The sequence below is a fragment of the Mus caroli genome, unplaced genomic scaffold (assembly GCF_978045245.1).
Source record: "Mus caroli unplaced genomic scaffold, Mus_caroli_1 scaffold_3, whole genome shotgun sequence".
NCBI classification, from domain to species: domain Eukaryota; kingdom Metazoa; phylum Chordata; class Mammalia; order Rodentia; family Muridae; genus Mus; species Mus caroli.
The window spans coordinates 29,850,387-29,862,886 of record NW_028227258.1 but is presented as its reverse complement, the minus strand read 5'-3'; the positions used below and the strand labels follow the sequence as shown (position 1 = coordinate 29,862,886).

The window sequence follows — 12,500 nt, the reverse complement described above, 5'->3', positions numbered from 1 at the left end:
AAGGAGAGTTAGGGTTGTTTTTTCTTCTCTAAAATCAATTGGATGCAAAATGCTACTTGTTATCAATTTAGGGAAAAAAAATCCCAGTAGAGACTCTGTAATTTGATCCAGAGGGAAGAGGCAAGCTGAGAGTCAAGGAAGAGGAAAAACTGACTTCATTCTTCAGCTCTTTCCTAAATCCTGAGAAATGTGTATGCCTCAAACACTCACAAAACAGCGAATCAGGAAAACACATTAGCACCCTAGTACAGAGAAAGAGCCCAGAGCTGGGGGGGAACAGCATCAAGACAAGAGGAAACGGGGGAGGGGCGAGAAAACTTCCCCAGTCATCTGCAGCAAGGCGTGGGAAGGAAGGGAAGTGGGGAAGGTACCCTGCAGACGTCAGCCAGACACTTTGCCTCTGGGCATGTGGGAACGAACCGAGGGAGGAGGGAAAACGTCGCGCTAGGGCTAGATGGAGGAGCTCCTGTGGCTGCCTTTGAGTGAGGATCTGGAGAGCTGGAGCATTCTGCTTCCGTTCTTTCCTTCGGGAGGCCATTTCTCCATTTTTTAAACCCAAATAGAGAGGGGGCGCTGGGCTAAGCCAGTATAAGCCACTCCGCACAGCAGACCTCAATTCGGCCCCTGGCTAGGGCCGGAGAGATGGCCTTAGGGGGACGCTGAAGTTACTCGGTGGTGGGAGGGGGAAGGGTCTCCAAGCTCCTCTCCAATCACAGTGGTTGCTGTAGCTATTTGCATATATTATGCTAATAGGGACCTCGGGCTCCGCTCCCACCCGCGCTCCCGCCCCTTCGTGGGTCCAGGCGGGCTGGGCGAAGGTGAATATATTATGCTAATAAGGAGGCTCCTGCGGGAGGGGGCGGTCCGCGCTTCAGGCGCGCGCGCACTGTCTCACACAAGAGCATCCCCGGGTATTTAAGGCTCGCACACGCGGGTCTGCGGAGATACTTTTGGGGCCTCGCAGCTTACGATCGCTGCTTGGGTCACTCGGTCCTCTTTTTCTCTATTCCTCTACCACCCACGGGGGCTGCGCTCTCGCCGGGTCTCTGTATTTCCTTTTCTTTTTGGCCTTGAACTGATCCAGGTGGGAGACAGGTCGGCGGGTGGAAAAAGGTAGATAGACAGGCAGACTCAACAGGTCGGAGCAGGGAGAGGGACTCTCGGACCCTGCGCCTCCGCGCGGGGGACCCCTAAGGAGGTGTCGGATTGGGGGGGGGGTCAGGAGAGCTGCCCTGGTGGGTTTCATTTCAGTTGTGACCCCAACACCCCCGGCGCCACACAGTCCCCGGCCGGAGGGTGCTTTTCACTCCTAGCTGGAAGGGGAGAAGGAATCTGGAGGACGGTCGGTCCACGCCTGCTGATCCGGACGCCGAGCCACGCGCAGGTCCATCTCCAAGCCCCGGCTACGACTCTACCAACTAGTTGTGCAGCCGCAGGGACTGAACTTTGGAGGAACCGACCCTTCCTCTCATTCTAAGATTACTGGAGGAGATAGAAGGTGGAAGGCTTAGCGGAGGCCAGCGACCCCGCCACAATGTTGGTGAAGAAGCTTGCAGGGAAAGGAGGGGGGCGAGAGTCTGGATCAGAAGATCCGCGCCCCTTGGGACAGCGTTGTGCCGGCACCATGCCCTCGTGTACGGCCCTGGCGACCCTCTTGTCAGTGGTTGCTGTGGCTTTTTGTTTTTATCTTGGGGTGAAAACCAACGACCTCCAGGCGAGGATTGCTGCTCTTGAATCTGCTAAAGGGACCCCTTCCTTCCATCCGCTGTCTGACACCATGGATGAGCTGAAGGCAATGGTTCAGGAGAAAGTGGAGCGTCTCTTGGCTCAGGTGTGGAAGGCTGGGTATTTTGCACGTGAATACTGTTTTGCACAGGTGTGAGCCCTGTGTGCAGAGATAGTTTCTACCCTTAGCTGTCTGCATAGTTGGCTTGACTGTATATGCCAAGTATGGAGTTAAGTACCTTGGGTATTGCTTAGTATCAAGTCTGTAGCAGATATCTTCCCTGGGTATTCCATAGTGCTTGCATGCTTAGACTTATATGGGGGGTCTGGATAACGGGAGTGTGTGGAGGAGCATTTTATTCCTTTGTAGCTTTCTGGAGTCTCTTGTGAGCTCTCACTTCAACGGAGACCAATTTATTGTTGATATAAGATCTCATATCTCCTTCCCAGGTAAAGGTTAGGGAAACAGGTGTTATTAATATACAAAAGGTAATCACTTTTAAGTGAAACGATCCTATAGAGCTGGAGAATCATAAATTCCACCCTTTGAATCTTTTTTTCATGTTCAAACACTTTGAAAAAGTTTTATAGTTGGTTAAGGATGCAGTGCGGGTAATAACTGGAAGGTAGAGCCATTGAAGCTGAGAGTTATCTTCAAGGTTGGTTTCAAATCAGGGCTATTTATTTATTTATTTTAAATGTACTCCCAATGGAGAGGCTGTGTAGAGTTCACATTCACTTATGCACTCTTGACCAGTGTCTTTGGACCTATATCACTGCCTGGCTTTTGCACTGCCTGCCTATGCTTGGGCTAAAGGAAGGGGGTGGTGGTAATTGAGGACTAGAGAAAGATGTTAGCCAAACCCTGCAATCCTGCTACCATGTCAGTGGTCATTGCCTTATTTTAGGACTTGGATTCGGTTACTTTTTGACAAGAGTCCAAGTACATATGTAAATACTCCTTATGCAAGCTATCAGATGCTGGCGAAGCAGGCATGTGGCCAGAGAGCCCCCGAGAGTCTAGTTCTCCTCAGTGCTACTGATACTGTGGCAACCCCTCTGCTTTCCCTACAGAAATCCTACGAACATATGGCTAAAATAAGAACGGCCAGGGAGGCACCTTCAGAGTGCAACTGCCCAGCAGGTAAAACGGCTCTCATTTAACAATGTTTCCTTCACAGCAGAACTCTGGGAAAAAAAAAAAAAAGAAAAAAAAAGGGGGGGGGGCTTGTGCTGTCAACTCTACCTGTAATAATAGTGAAGAAAGACTGCAGGCCCAACCTGCTTTAATAAAACCAACATGTCTCAGTCCAAAAGATGGCAGAAAAGCCCTAAATATTGTTTTATGCAGCATGCTAAGGGCTGCTATGGGAAAGCAAGGAAGTCCGGGATGGTCACCATGAATAATATAGACAAGATGGTATGTCTCAGATCGAAAGTCTTCCGTGATCTTATCAGACAATGTCATAATTTTTTGTTGTTGGTGGTGAAAATGGCTGTTGAACTCTTAAGATTCTGAATTCCCTGGTGTCTAATGCTTTACCAGGACAGGTTTGTCTTGTGCCTGTGGTAAACAGCCGTGCAAATAACCTTTACCCCCTCGCCAGCTTGTATTCTGTCGCATCAACAAGGCTCTCTCCCCTGTCCTGAAGCAGAAGACTAAAGCTATTCTTTATCTTGAGCTCCCATTATGAGCTATAACAACCTCAATGCCGTCTCAGGACAGGTTCTTATGTTTTTACTGGATTTCTGTGAAGTTTTAGGGAACTGTTTTAATGACAATACCTAAGAGAATAGAAAAGAGAGGCATTAATGAATATCACTCCTCCAACCCCCATCCAGCCAGGGTAATTGTAACTCTCCATTCACAGACCTCTGAGACTTGGTATTTATCTGTAGATTTAACAATTTAAAAGGTCTTGGATGAGGGCCATTGGAAACATTGACTGGATTCAAGAATATACGTCATAAAACCCCACGAGTGTTAGTGTTTTTTTTCAGATAAACACTGTAATTCATTTATTATGAACAGTCTAGTTTCACTTATCAGGCATGTAAAGTGATTCCTTTACATTTTATTTAATGTTTAAGAATATGATACTTGGTGCTTTATATAGTTAGGTGTTACATAGTGCCACTTGGTCAAGGGCGGATCACGTCATGAAGGATGGAGATTGCATCATTTATTGATGATGTAGCCATTTCAGTTCGGGTAAGTGCAGTGTAGGAAGTTATCAAACAACACAATTCTCTCTGTTAAGTGGTGAATGGTGGTGTATGGAAAGGCTAGTTTCTGAATTTTTTTAATATCCTGAATTATTATTATTTTTTTTGTCACCGCCAACACAGCTGCCACCTTATACATCAGTTTAAAATATGAACACCAGGTTGTTATAGTGTATACACTTGAAAACCTTTTTTACAAATTAAATTTAGTGTGTGTGTACAATAGCACTTGTATGGAAATCAGAGAGCAGCTTGCAGGAGTTACCTTTGTAATTCCACCAAGTGGACCCTAGGGATCAAAGCCAGGCTTTGTGTGTGACAAGTGCCTTTACCCACTGAGCCATCCCACTGGCCCTATGGCACAATGATATATCCAATTACATTCCTCACCATACTGGAAATCTATACTTTTTCACATAAAGGCTTTTGACTGAGAAGACAGTGCTGGAAAGATTGTTAAAACAAAAAGAAAAACAAAACCAACCAACCAATCAACAACAAAAAACCCTCTTATCCCAGCTATGCAAAAGGCTGAGGCAGGAGGATGGCAAGTTCAGTGCTTGCCTAGGTTACAGCTTAGTAAGATTCAGTCTTAAAATCAAAAAGTAAAAAAAAAAAAAAAAAAAAAAAAGTTTGGAGAGCTTGATGTAGCTCAGTTTTAGAACATTATCCTAAAGTGTACGAGACCCCGGGTTTAACCCTCAACACATAGGGGAAATATATACATACATAATTATATGTGAATATTTGAAAATTTAAGCTATCTCTTACGTTAGAAGAAAAATCAAGGAGGTCAGACTTGAAAATGTGGCTTCCGTTCTTAGTTGTTTTAAGTTGGGGCAGACCTCAGGACTCAGATATTTAAGGAAGTCACATTTCCATCAGAGGATTAAATGCATAATCACCTCATCGCTGCTTGGGATTATTTAAATTCTGCAGACACCTGGTGCTGAGGGTCACTGACCCCACCCTTTGGAGTCCAGGACTTTTGGTATGTACTGTTTTTGCTAACTGTATTTAAAGCCGTTCGTGTTTAATTCGCTGGATTCTTACCAAGTTTGGTAAAAAGCTGAAAAGTGACCTCTCCTGCTCTGAGTTCTATTATCTGTGAGGATATGGTTCATGATGTTAAATGTAACCTAATTATCACCAGATCTGGGAGAAAGCTAATATGTTTAGAGTTGGCCTTGTGTTATCTTGGGAGATTATAGTGGAGTGTTTCTCATCATAACAGGACAATTTAAATGGGATTTCCTTGTTTTTTTTTTTTTTTTTTTTTTTTTTTTTTTTTTTGTCTCTCAGTAACAGCTGCTATATCTCCTCGCTACCACTAGAGACCCACATCACATCAGATTTTACCTGGCTTCTTAAGCAGTAACTCCTGGAAGGTGTGTGCCTTCCAGCACATGGAACCAAATAATCACTGTTCTGGAAACACTTCCTTTTGCTTGCGTAATAATCAGGCATTACAAAAATAAAGACACTGTATCCTGGAGAGAACCATTTTGAAATACAGTTAGTCAGTGAGACATTGTCTTAGGGAATGAGCGGGCCAGCCAAGGATTAGAAAGGAGATACAGCATTCTCCACCTGGTTTGACTCTTGCTGTGGCTCACTGTGACTAAGAGTTGTCACAAAGACATCTGTTTGTAGGACAGAGCTAGACAGGCCTGTGACCTCAGCTCAGTTCCTGTGGACAGGTGCCCATCCCTTGAAGTTGACACTCTTGTTGACAGTCTCAGGAATAGAGCCAAAGGCCCATGGTGTGTGTGTGTGTGGGGGGAGTAATGCTATGTTGTTTGTGTTTGCTTTAATAGCTTTTGATAGACCCAAGTTCCTGAAGGGGTTTTCCAGGTAGGACGTAAGGAAATAATAAAATCTCTGGTTGGTTGTTGTTTTGTCCCCTTCCCGTAGGAGGGAGCTTCTGTGAGAGAAGGCTGAGCTACTTACCAATAGTTTCGTAATGTAAGAGATGTACTCTCTAATTTTCATAACAACCCAGGTAGCTTCTAGGGAGCTACTTTTATAGATGAGGAGGCCACGACTCAGGGAAAACAGTTAATGTACTAAAGTCAAGGTGAGAATTCATGCCCACATCTGAGGGAAGTCAAGTCGAAGACTTACTGAAGACTAGAGAATGAACGTTTAGAGCAGGTTACCCCCAGGCTGGGATTCTGGATCTGCTGCTGCTGCTGCTGTGTGTGTCCTTGGTTGAACCAAAGAACTGAAGTGTGTTCCCTTTACTCATCCTGAAAAAAATAACCCACAAAAAAATCAGACAAGGCTTTCTTGTAGGGTGATGGTTTTTGTGAACACTCAGATGTTTTAGTGGGTATGTGTGAAGTTGTAGATGCTGCCTTTTATCTTTTTGCCTCTTCAGTGTTCTACCTACACTTCACTGCTAAGCTACCCTACTGAGCCAAACCCTTAAATCAGTTCTTTTCCTTGCTACTGAACTCTAGTGCACGGAGTTACAGGTTATAGGTGAGAAAAGACTCTGTGAGATGCTTGCCCAGAACTGAGTGTCTAATGGACAAGCTTTGAACTAAAGCTATGCTTTAACTGAAGAGCTATGCACGTTTGGTTCTTTTATAGATATTGATATTAATCTCTTAAGTTACATTTATCAACGTTACAGGGAGATCTTTTGACATTGCGGGTGAAGTTTGACAAAAGTACATAGAACTTGGGCTACTTGGGCGTGGGGTAGTAAAACATACCTGTGTAATTTTGAATTAGATATTTACAGATAGCTGACCTATCCGACTCATCTGTTTCAAACTTATTTTTAGTAGCTTTGCTGAGGTATGATTTATATTTCAGCCACTTTAAGGATTGTAATAAATTTGTAGATGGGCAGCTATCCACTGTGGCCTAGTTTTAGATCATCGGTGTCTCTGTGACAGCTCACATTTACTTGTGAACTCAAGAGAAGCTTTATTCTAGAGAAGTTTTGCTTTGGAGAAACTCCAGAAAGATGAAAAAACCAACAACAGAAATGTTATCCATCAAAGCTCTTTTTAGCAGAGTACTTTTGAGGTAGCTGGGTCTTGGAGGTACCATGGGCATTGAGGGCTTGGCCTCTATAAAGTCTGACCTTCAGATGAGAGCTTATGTTGGCTCATTCTGTGGATAGGATTCTGTCAGGGCTCTCACTTGATGTCTTATATAAAAGTATATATAAATCAGGCATGTTTATGGAAGAGTGTCTATGTCGAAGCTGATAGAGAAGGCGGGAGCCAGGCAGCCAGACAGAAGAGGTTTAGATCATTAGATCTTTTCTGAGGCCCCTGAATACCTTCTACACCTATGAAAATGATTATATATGAAGCAAGAGCAAGTGTAGGTAAATTGAATACACCTCCCATTCATAACTGGAAGTGACACAGGCATAGGTGTCTGGCTGAAGGACAAATTTCCCATGGTTTCAGAAGACCCCGTAAATACCTTCCTTATATAAAGTATAGACAACTATTTCTTACTATTATTTCATGTAGGCTACACTTTTCTTTTTTCTTCCAAAGAGACCGAACAACAAACTGAGTGCAGCAAGCAATAGACTCATAATGTATAGATATTAGTTATGTAACGGAGCCTCAGAAGCAGTTTATAGATCATGAGGGTATTTGCACGAATATTATTTAATGATAACGACAGGCATTCTCTCGTAAGACTAAACAACACAGTGTGACATGCCAGTCCCGCCAAGCATTCGTGTTGAATTGTTTTGCTTCTAATGAGAACAACAGTTTGGGTGTGGCACTTTCAGTTGGTCTAGTAGTGACAGCTGGCAAAATGCCCTAGCCAAAGGGCCAAGGACAAATTGCCTCTTGAAGCCGTGTCCTGTGTTTAACTTGTTTGCTATGCTTGTCTGTAAACTAAGAAACTATTTCTTTAAATGTCTCTTTTGCTACTAATTTCATGTTTTGATGAGCTGGGAGTGATGGGAGAGAGAGAAAGAGAGAGGGGGGAGGGGAGCAGGGAGGAGGGAGAGGTATCAACCCTTCTTGGAGTTCAGTTCACTCTTGCTCATTCTAACACGAATATGTAGGACCAATTCTCCTGTAGGGCTGTGATAACCGACTTTGCTTACCGCTGCTTTGTCTTTGTGCAGAGTCAAGCACACAGTATTGATAAAGGCAGCGTTTGACTGGCAGGTTTAGGGAATGGAGAAGGAATGTTCAATCATCATGGGGATTAGGTAGACAGGAGCAGGCTAGGAGACATGCCAGAATCAGGACAGCTGATTCTGTAGCTAGGGGTATTTTCCTGACACAGAGGCATCCCCAGTAGACACTTATCCAAATAGCATCAGTCTGTTATCTTGAGTGGAAGCCATCCAAGACCTATCGAGAAAAAGTGCTTTAGTTCCCCCCTACACCTTTATAAACAATACTTGGTAGTTTAATGGAAGCTGAGAATGTGGAAACAAGGCATGAGTCAGTCTGGGCTGTAGGCTGAAGCTTGGGATGGACTAAACACAGAAGCATCCTCACCCTCCTTGGTTTGCCAAAATGGGTGAAATTTCATTCTGTCGTTTTTATGTAGCATGATACTTAACACTTTCATACCCCCCTCCCCCATATATATATATATATATATATATATATATATATATTTTTTTTTTTTTTTTTTTAAGGACTGTGGTATGCTCAGATGCCTGATTTCAAGACATGGATATTTGTTGCCATCTTTTGAGATTTGCTGTGCAAGTCTATATAGAAAAAAAAACCTACTTAAAACTTGATGATGTAAAGGATTAAATGCTAAGAGTGGGATACTGAAGCCAGTGGAGAGTCACATGTTAAGAGTGAGGACTTTTCACAGGTGTCCTACATTCCTTCAGATGGTGATGGTCATTGGATGACAGAATTCCTTGAGGACTAGGCACCAGGTGGCAAGCACCTCCTCCTTGAGACCACAAGGAGGAGGGACTGAGTTGACTAGCAGGACACCCCTCCCCTTTCTACAGTCTCCTTTCCCAGTTACATCCACTGCTGACGTCTTTCTTGACCTATACTTGCAATAGGAAAGATTAGTGAAGGGAAGCAAGGGATCTCTCTCTCCCTTTCTCTTTTTTTTATTAGATATTTTCTTTATTTACATTCAAATGTTATCACCTTTCTTAGTTTCCCCTCCAAAAATCCCCTATTCTCTCCCCACTCCCCTGCTCCCCAACCCACCCACTCCTGGCCCAGGCATTCCCTTATACTAGGGCATAGAACCTTCACAGGACCTAGGGCCTCTTCTCCCATTGATGCCCGACTAGGCCATCCTCTGCTACATATGCAGCTAGAGCCATGAGTTTGTATGTTTTCTTTGGTTGGTGGTTTAGTCCCAGGGAACTCTGGAGATACTAGTTAGTTCATATTGTTGTTCCTCCGATGGGGCTGCCAACCCCTTCAGCTCCTTGGAAACTTTCTGTGGCTCCTTCATTGGGGACCCTGGGCTCTGTCCAATGGATGACTGTGAGCATCCACTTCTGTATTTGTCAGGCACTGGCAGAGCCTCTCAGGAGATAGCTGTCTCAGGCTCCTGTCAGCAAACTCTTGTTGACATCCACAATAGTGTCTTGGTTTGGTGGCTGTTTATGGGATGGATCTCCAGGTGGGGCAGTCTCTGGATGGTCATTCCTTCAGTCTCTGCTCCACACTTTGTCTCTGTAACTCTTTGCATGGGTATAGCAAGGGTTTTCTTTAAGGTATGAGTGTTGCAGTCTCTTATTATATTCAAGATATTTAAAATCCATCACATTTTACTTTATTTGCACAAAGTCTCATGTAGCTCAGGCTATCCTTGGAATCAAAATGAGGTAGGAGATGACCCTGTGCTTCCGATCTGATCCTCCTGTCTCTGCTGTGTAAATGCCATGGCCACAGGTGTGCGCCGTTATGCCTGGCTTTGTGTAATGCATTTTAGGAAGTCCTTTGTTAACTGGGCTTCATCTCTAGCCCCTGATTTCACATTTATGTTAGGTACTGTTTGCCTGGTCAATTTTGGGCTGGTATTCCTGTATTTAGGAAAAACAAAGAGTTAAATGCAATTGAATTTGTGAAATGGGAATTTTTGAGCTTCAACTTTCAAATTTCAAAGACTCTAGACTAATGTGAGGTTGTTGTCTTGCTTTGGATATCCAGAGACATATCCAGATAAATCTCTGGAGTCTTCAGTGGCTTCAGTTGAACTTATGAAAATGGAAGCATTCCTGATTTTACCTCATATTTTATTTATTAGTCTTATCAGCAAGTCACCCTTTCTTCTGTAAGAGCATGTTTGATAGACAGTGGCATCAGTTATTAGAAATGTTGAAACTGTTCATCTGATATTAATAATTTAGGTTCTTGTGAGTTCCAGGCTTATAAGAATGCCTGCCATTTATTTATTTTTTTTTTACATCATTTAGTTCAGGTTCTGCAAACTATTTCTTACTCATTTTTACACAACATACATGCTCACATACATGTATGCCTACACAAGAGTAATATATGCAAAACAAATTAAAATGTGCTGACCACATTTTAAAAGATGTTACTTATTCATGCACTCGTACATGCGTGTGCATGTGTGCACATGCATGCACATACATGTGAATGCCCACAGAGGCCAGGAGAGAGTGACATATCTCCTAGAGGTGGAGGTATGGGTGGCCAAGAGCTGCCTAATGTAGTTGCTGAGACTTGAACTCTGGTCCTCTGTGTGAGCAGTGAATACTCTTAACACCTGAGCTTGCTTTTAAGTCCCCACCCTTTAGATAGAAGAATAAAAACCTTCTGCTCTCCACCATTTTTCTCACAGGGACCTTGGGGTATCTCCAAAGACTCTTAGGACTCCAGAGAACACTGTTAGAAAAACTGCTGAAAGGCAGATACCAGTGTCACACTGTCAGCTGTGCTTAGAAAGAAACCACACCCGCCAACACAGAACTCGTCTCCAGGATTCTACACTAGAAACATTTCTAGCAATGATGGAGCTAAATTATATAGAGAAGGGGCCGGAGAGATGGCTCTGCAGTTAAGAGCACTGGTTGCTCCTCCAGAGGACCCAAGTTCAATTCCCAGCACCCACGTGGCAGTACCCAGCTGTCTGTGACTCTAGTTCCAGGGAATCTGACATCTTCACACATGCACGTGTGTGGCAGAACACCAATGCACCTGAAATAAAATTAATCACTAAACATTTTTATACAGAAAATTTTGGAACAGGTATGACTATAACATTTGAATTTGCATATTAGCATGGGTTGTAGGTTCCAGCAGTTAGAGAAAGAGTCTCTAGAAATTAATGGTATTTTATCTAATAATGGGTGAGGCATGCAGTACATTTTACAGAGAAAGTATAAATCTGTCTCTAGTCCCTGCTGTAGCAAGTGCGGAAGAAGGGAAATTGAAAGAAGATCTACCTGCTATTGATGTCCACTACCACCATCAGTGGACAACTGTTGGTTGCTGTATGAACAGCAGGTTGTGGGCAGTTGTTTGACTGAGTACAGCGCCTGCCGTAGTCATCTTGTAGGGCATGCAGTAGAACACCCAGCAACCGTAACCATCAGTGGTGAGCAATTTTCTTTTGATTACAGAAGTCTCAATCTATGGATCTCAAGGATGTCTTGATAAAAGAGTATATGTTTTATTTTTATTTTTAGCTAGCTGCTTTACTTTATGGGAGAAGTCAGTTATCTATAAAGCAGCAAAGATAGGAGAGTTGATCAAGTAAGGAAGGAGAGAAGGATTGTGTGCCAAATAAATGCACTATAAACTACGAGAAAAGAGATGCAATCAAAGCAGCTCTGCCTCCCAGTGCTGCTTCCTCCTGCCGCAATGCTGCTGGATCCCCAGCCCACAGTTTGAACTGCAAGCCGGGAAGCCTGACTTACTTCTTCTATTCATGTGATGCATCTGGAAGTTTTTAATAAAAGAAAACCTCTAGCGTTGAGAAATGACATCCGTAAGGAAACTGAGGCTTTTATGTTCTTGTATTCAGTTTCCTTCTGTGCAGAGTTATTTAGGGCTCTAAATTCCAGCTACTTCTAAGGACGGTTTCCTGAATCTCAGGCTTGTTCTTACAATCAAGTTCTGAATGGGGAATGCAATGCATACTGGAAAAATTTATGCTACCATTTTCTTTTTAAATATAAAAATGGCTAATTTACTTTTATAGCAAAGGATATACTTGGATTGAGAGACCTGGGGTATATTTTGTATTTTTCTATGTAAACCCGCAATGCATTAGACTCAGAGTGTGTTTTACTTTAAACCTTCATATTTTTTTCCAGCAAGGAAAAAAAATCATCAATCGTCAGGAAGAAAGCCTAGACGGAGGAATTTTATAATCAGCTGCATAGCGCCCTATGTGTATCATATATCACTCCCTCATCATTTTCAATTTATTACCAGTCTGCACTTTTGCTTAACTGTACTCACGTGCTACTAGCATTTTAAGCAGTTACACTGGCTTCACGCTTATAAGATGTGATGCGATGAATAATGGCAGTTGGATTTCAGAAATCTACGAGTGAGCATGACAAACACAGGCACGGGGAGAGGAGTGAT

At 43.2% G+C, this 12,500-nt stretch overlaps 1 protein-coding gene across 1 annotated transcript in view; it reads left to right on the top strand.

Moving 5' to 3' along the window:
* The first annotated feature begins 914 nt into the window (after positions 1-914).
* Positions 915-12,500, top strand: part of Col25a1 (collagen type XXV alpha 1 chain) — a 411,050-nt gene continuing 399,464 nt past the window's right edge. Inside the window, exons 1-2 of the mRNA XM_021157594.2 lie at positions 915-1,831; positions 2,800-2,869. Coding sequence (XP_021013253.1) covers positions 1,535-1,831; positions 2,800-2,869 — 367 coding nt within the window. The 5' untranslated portion in view covers positions 915-1,534. The remainder of the gene's footprint in view (positions 1,832-2,799; positions 2,870-12,500) is intronic.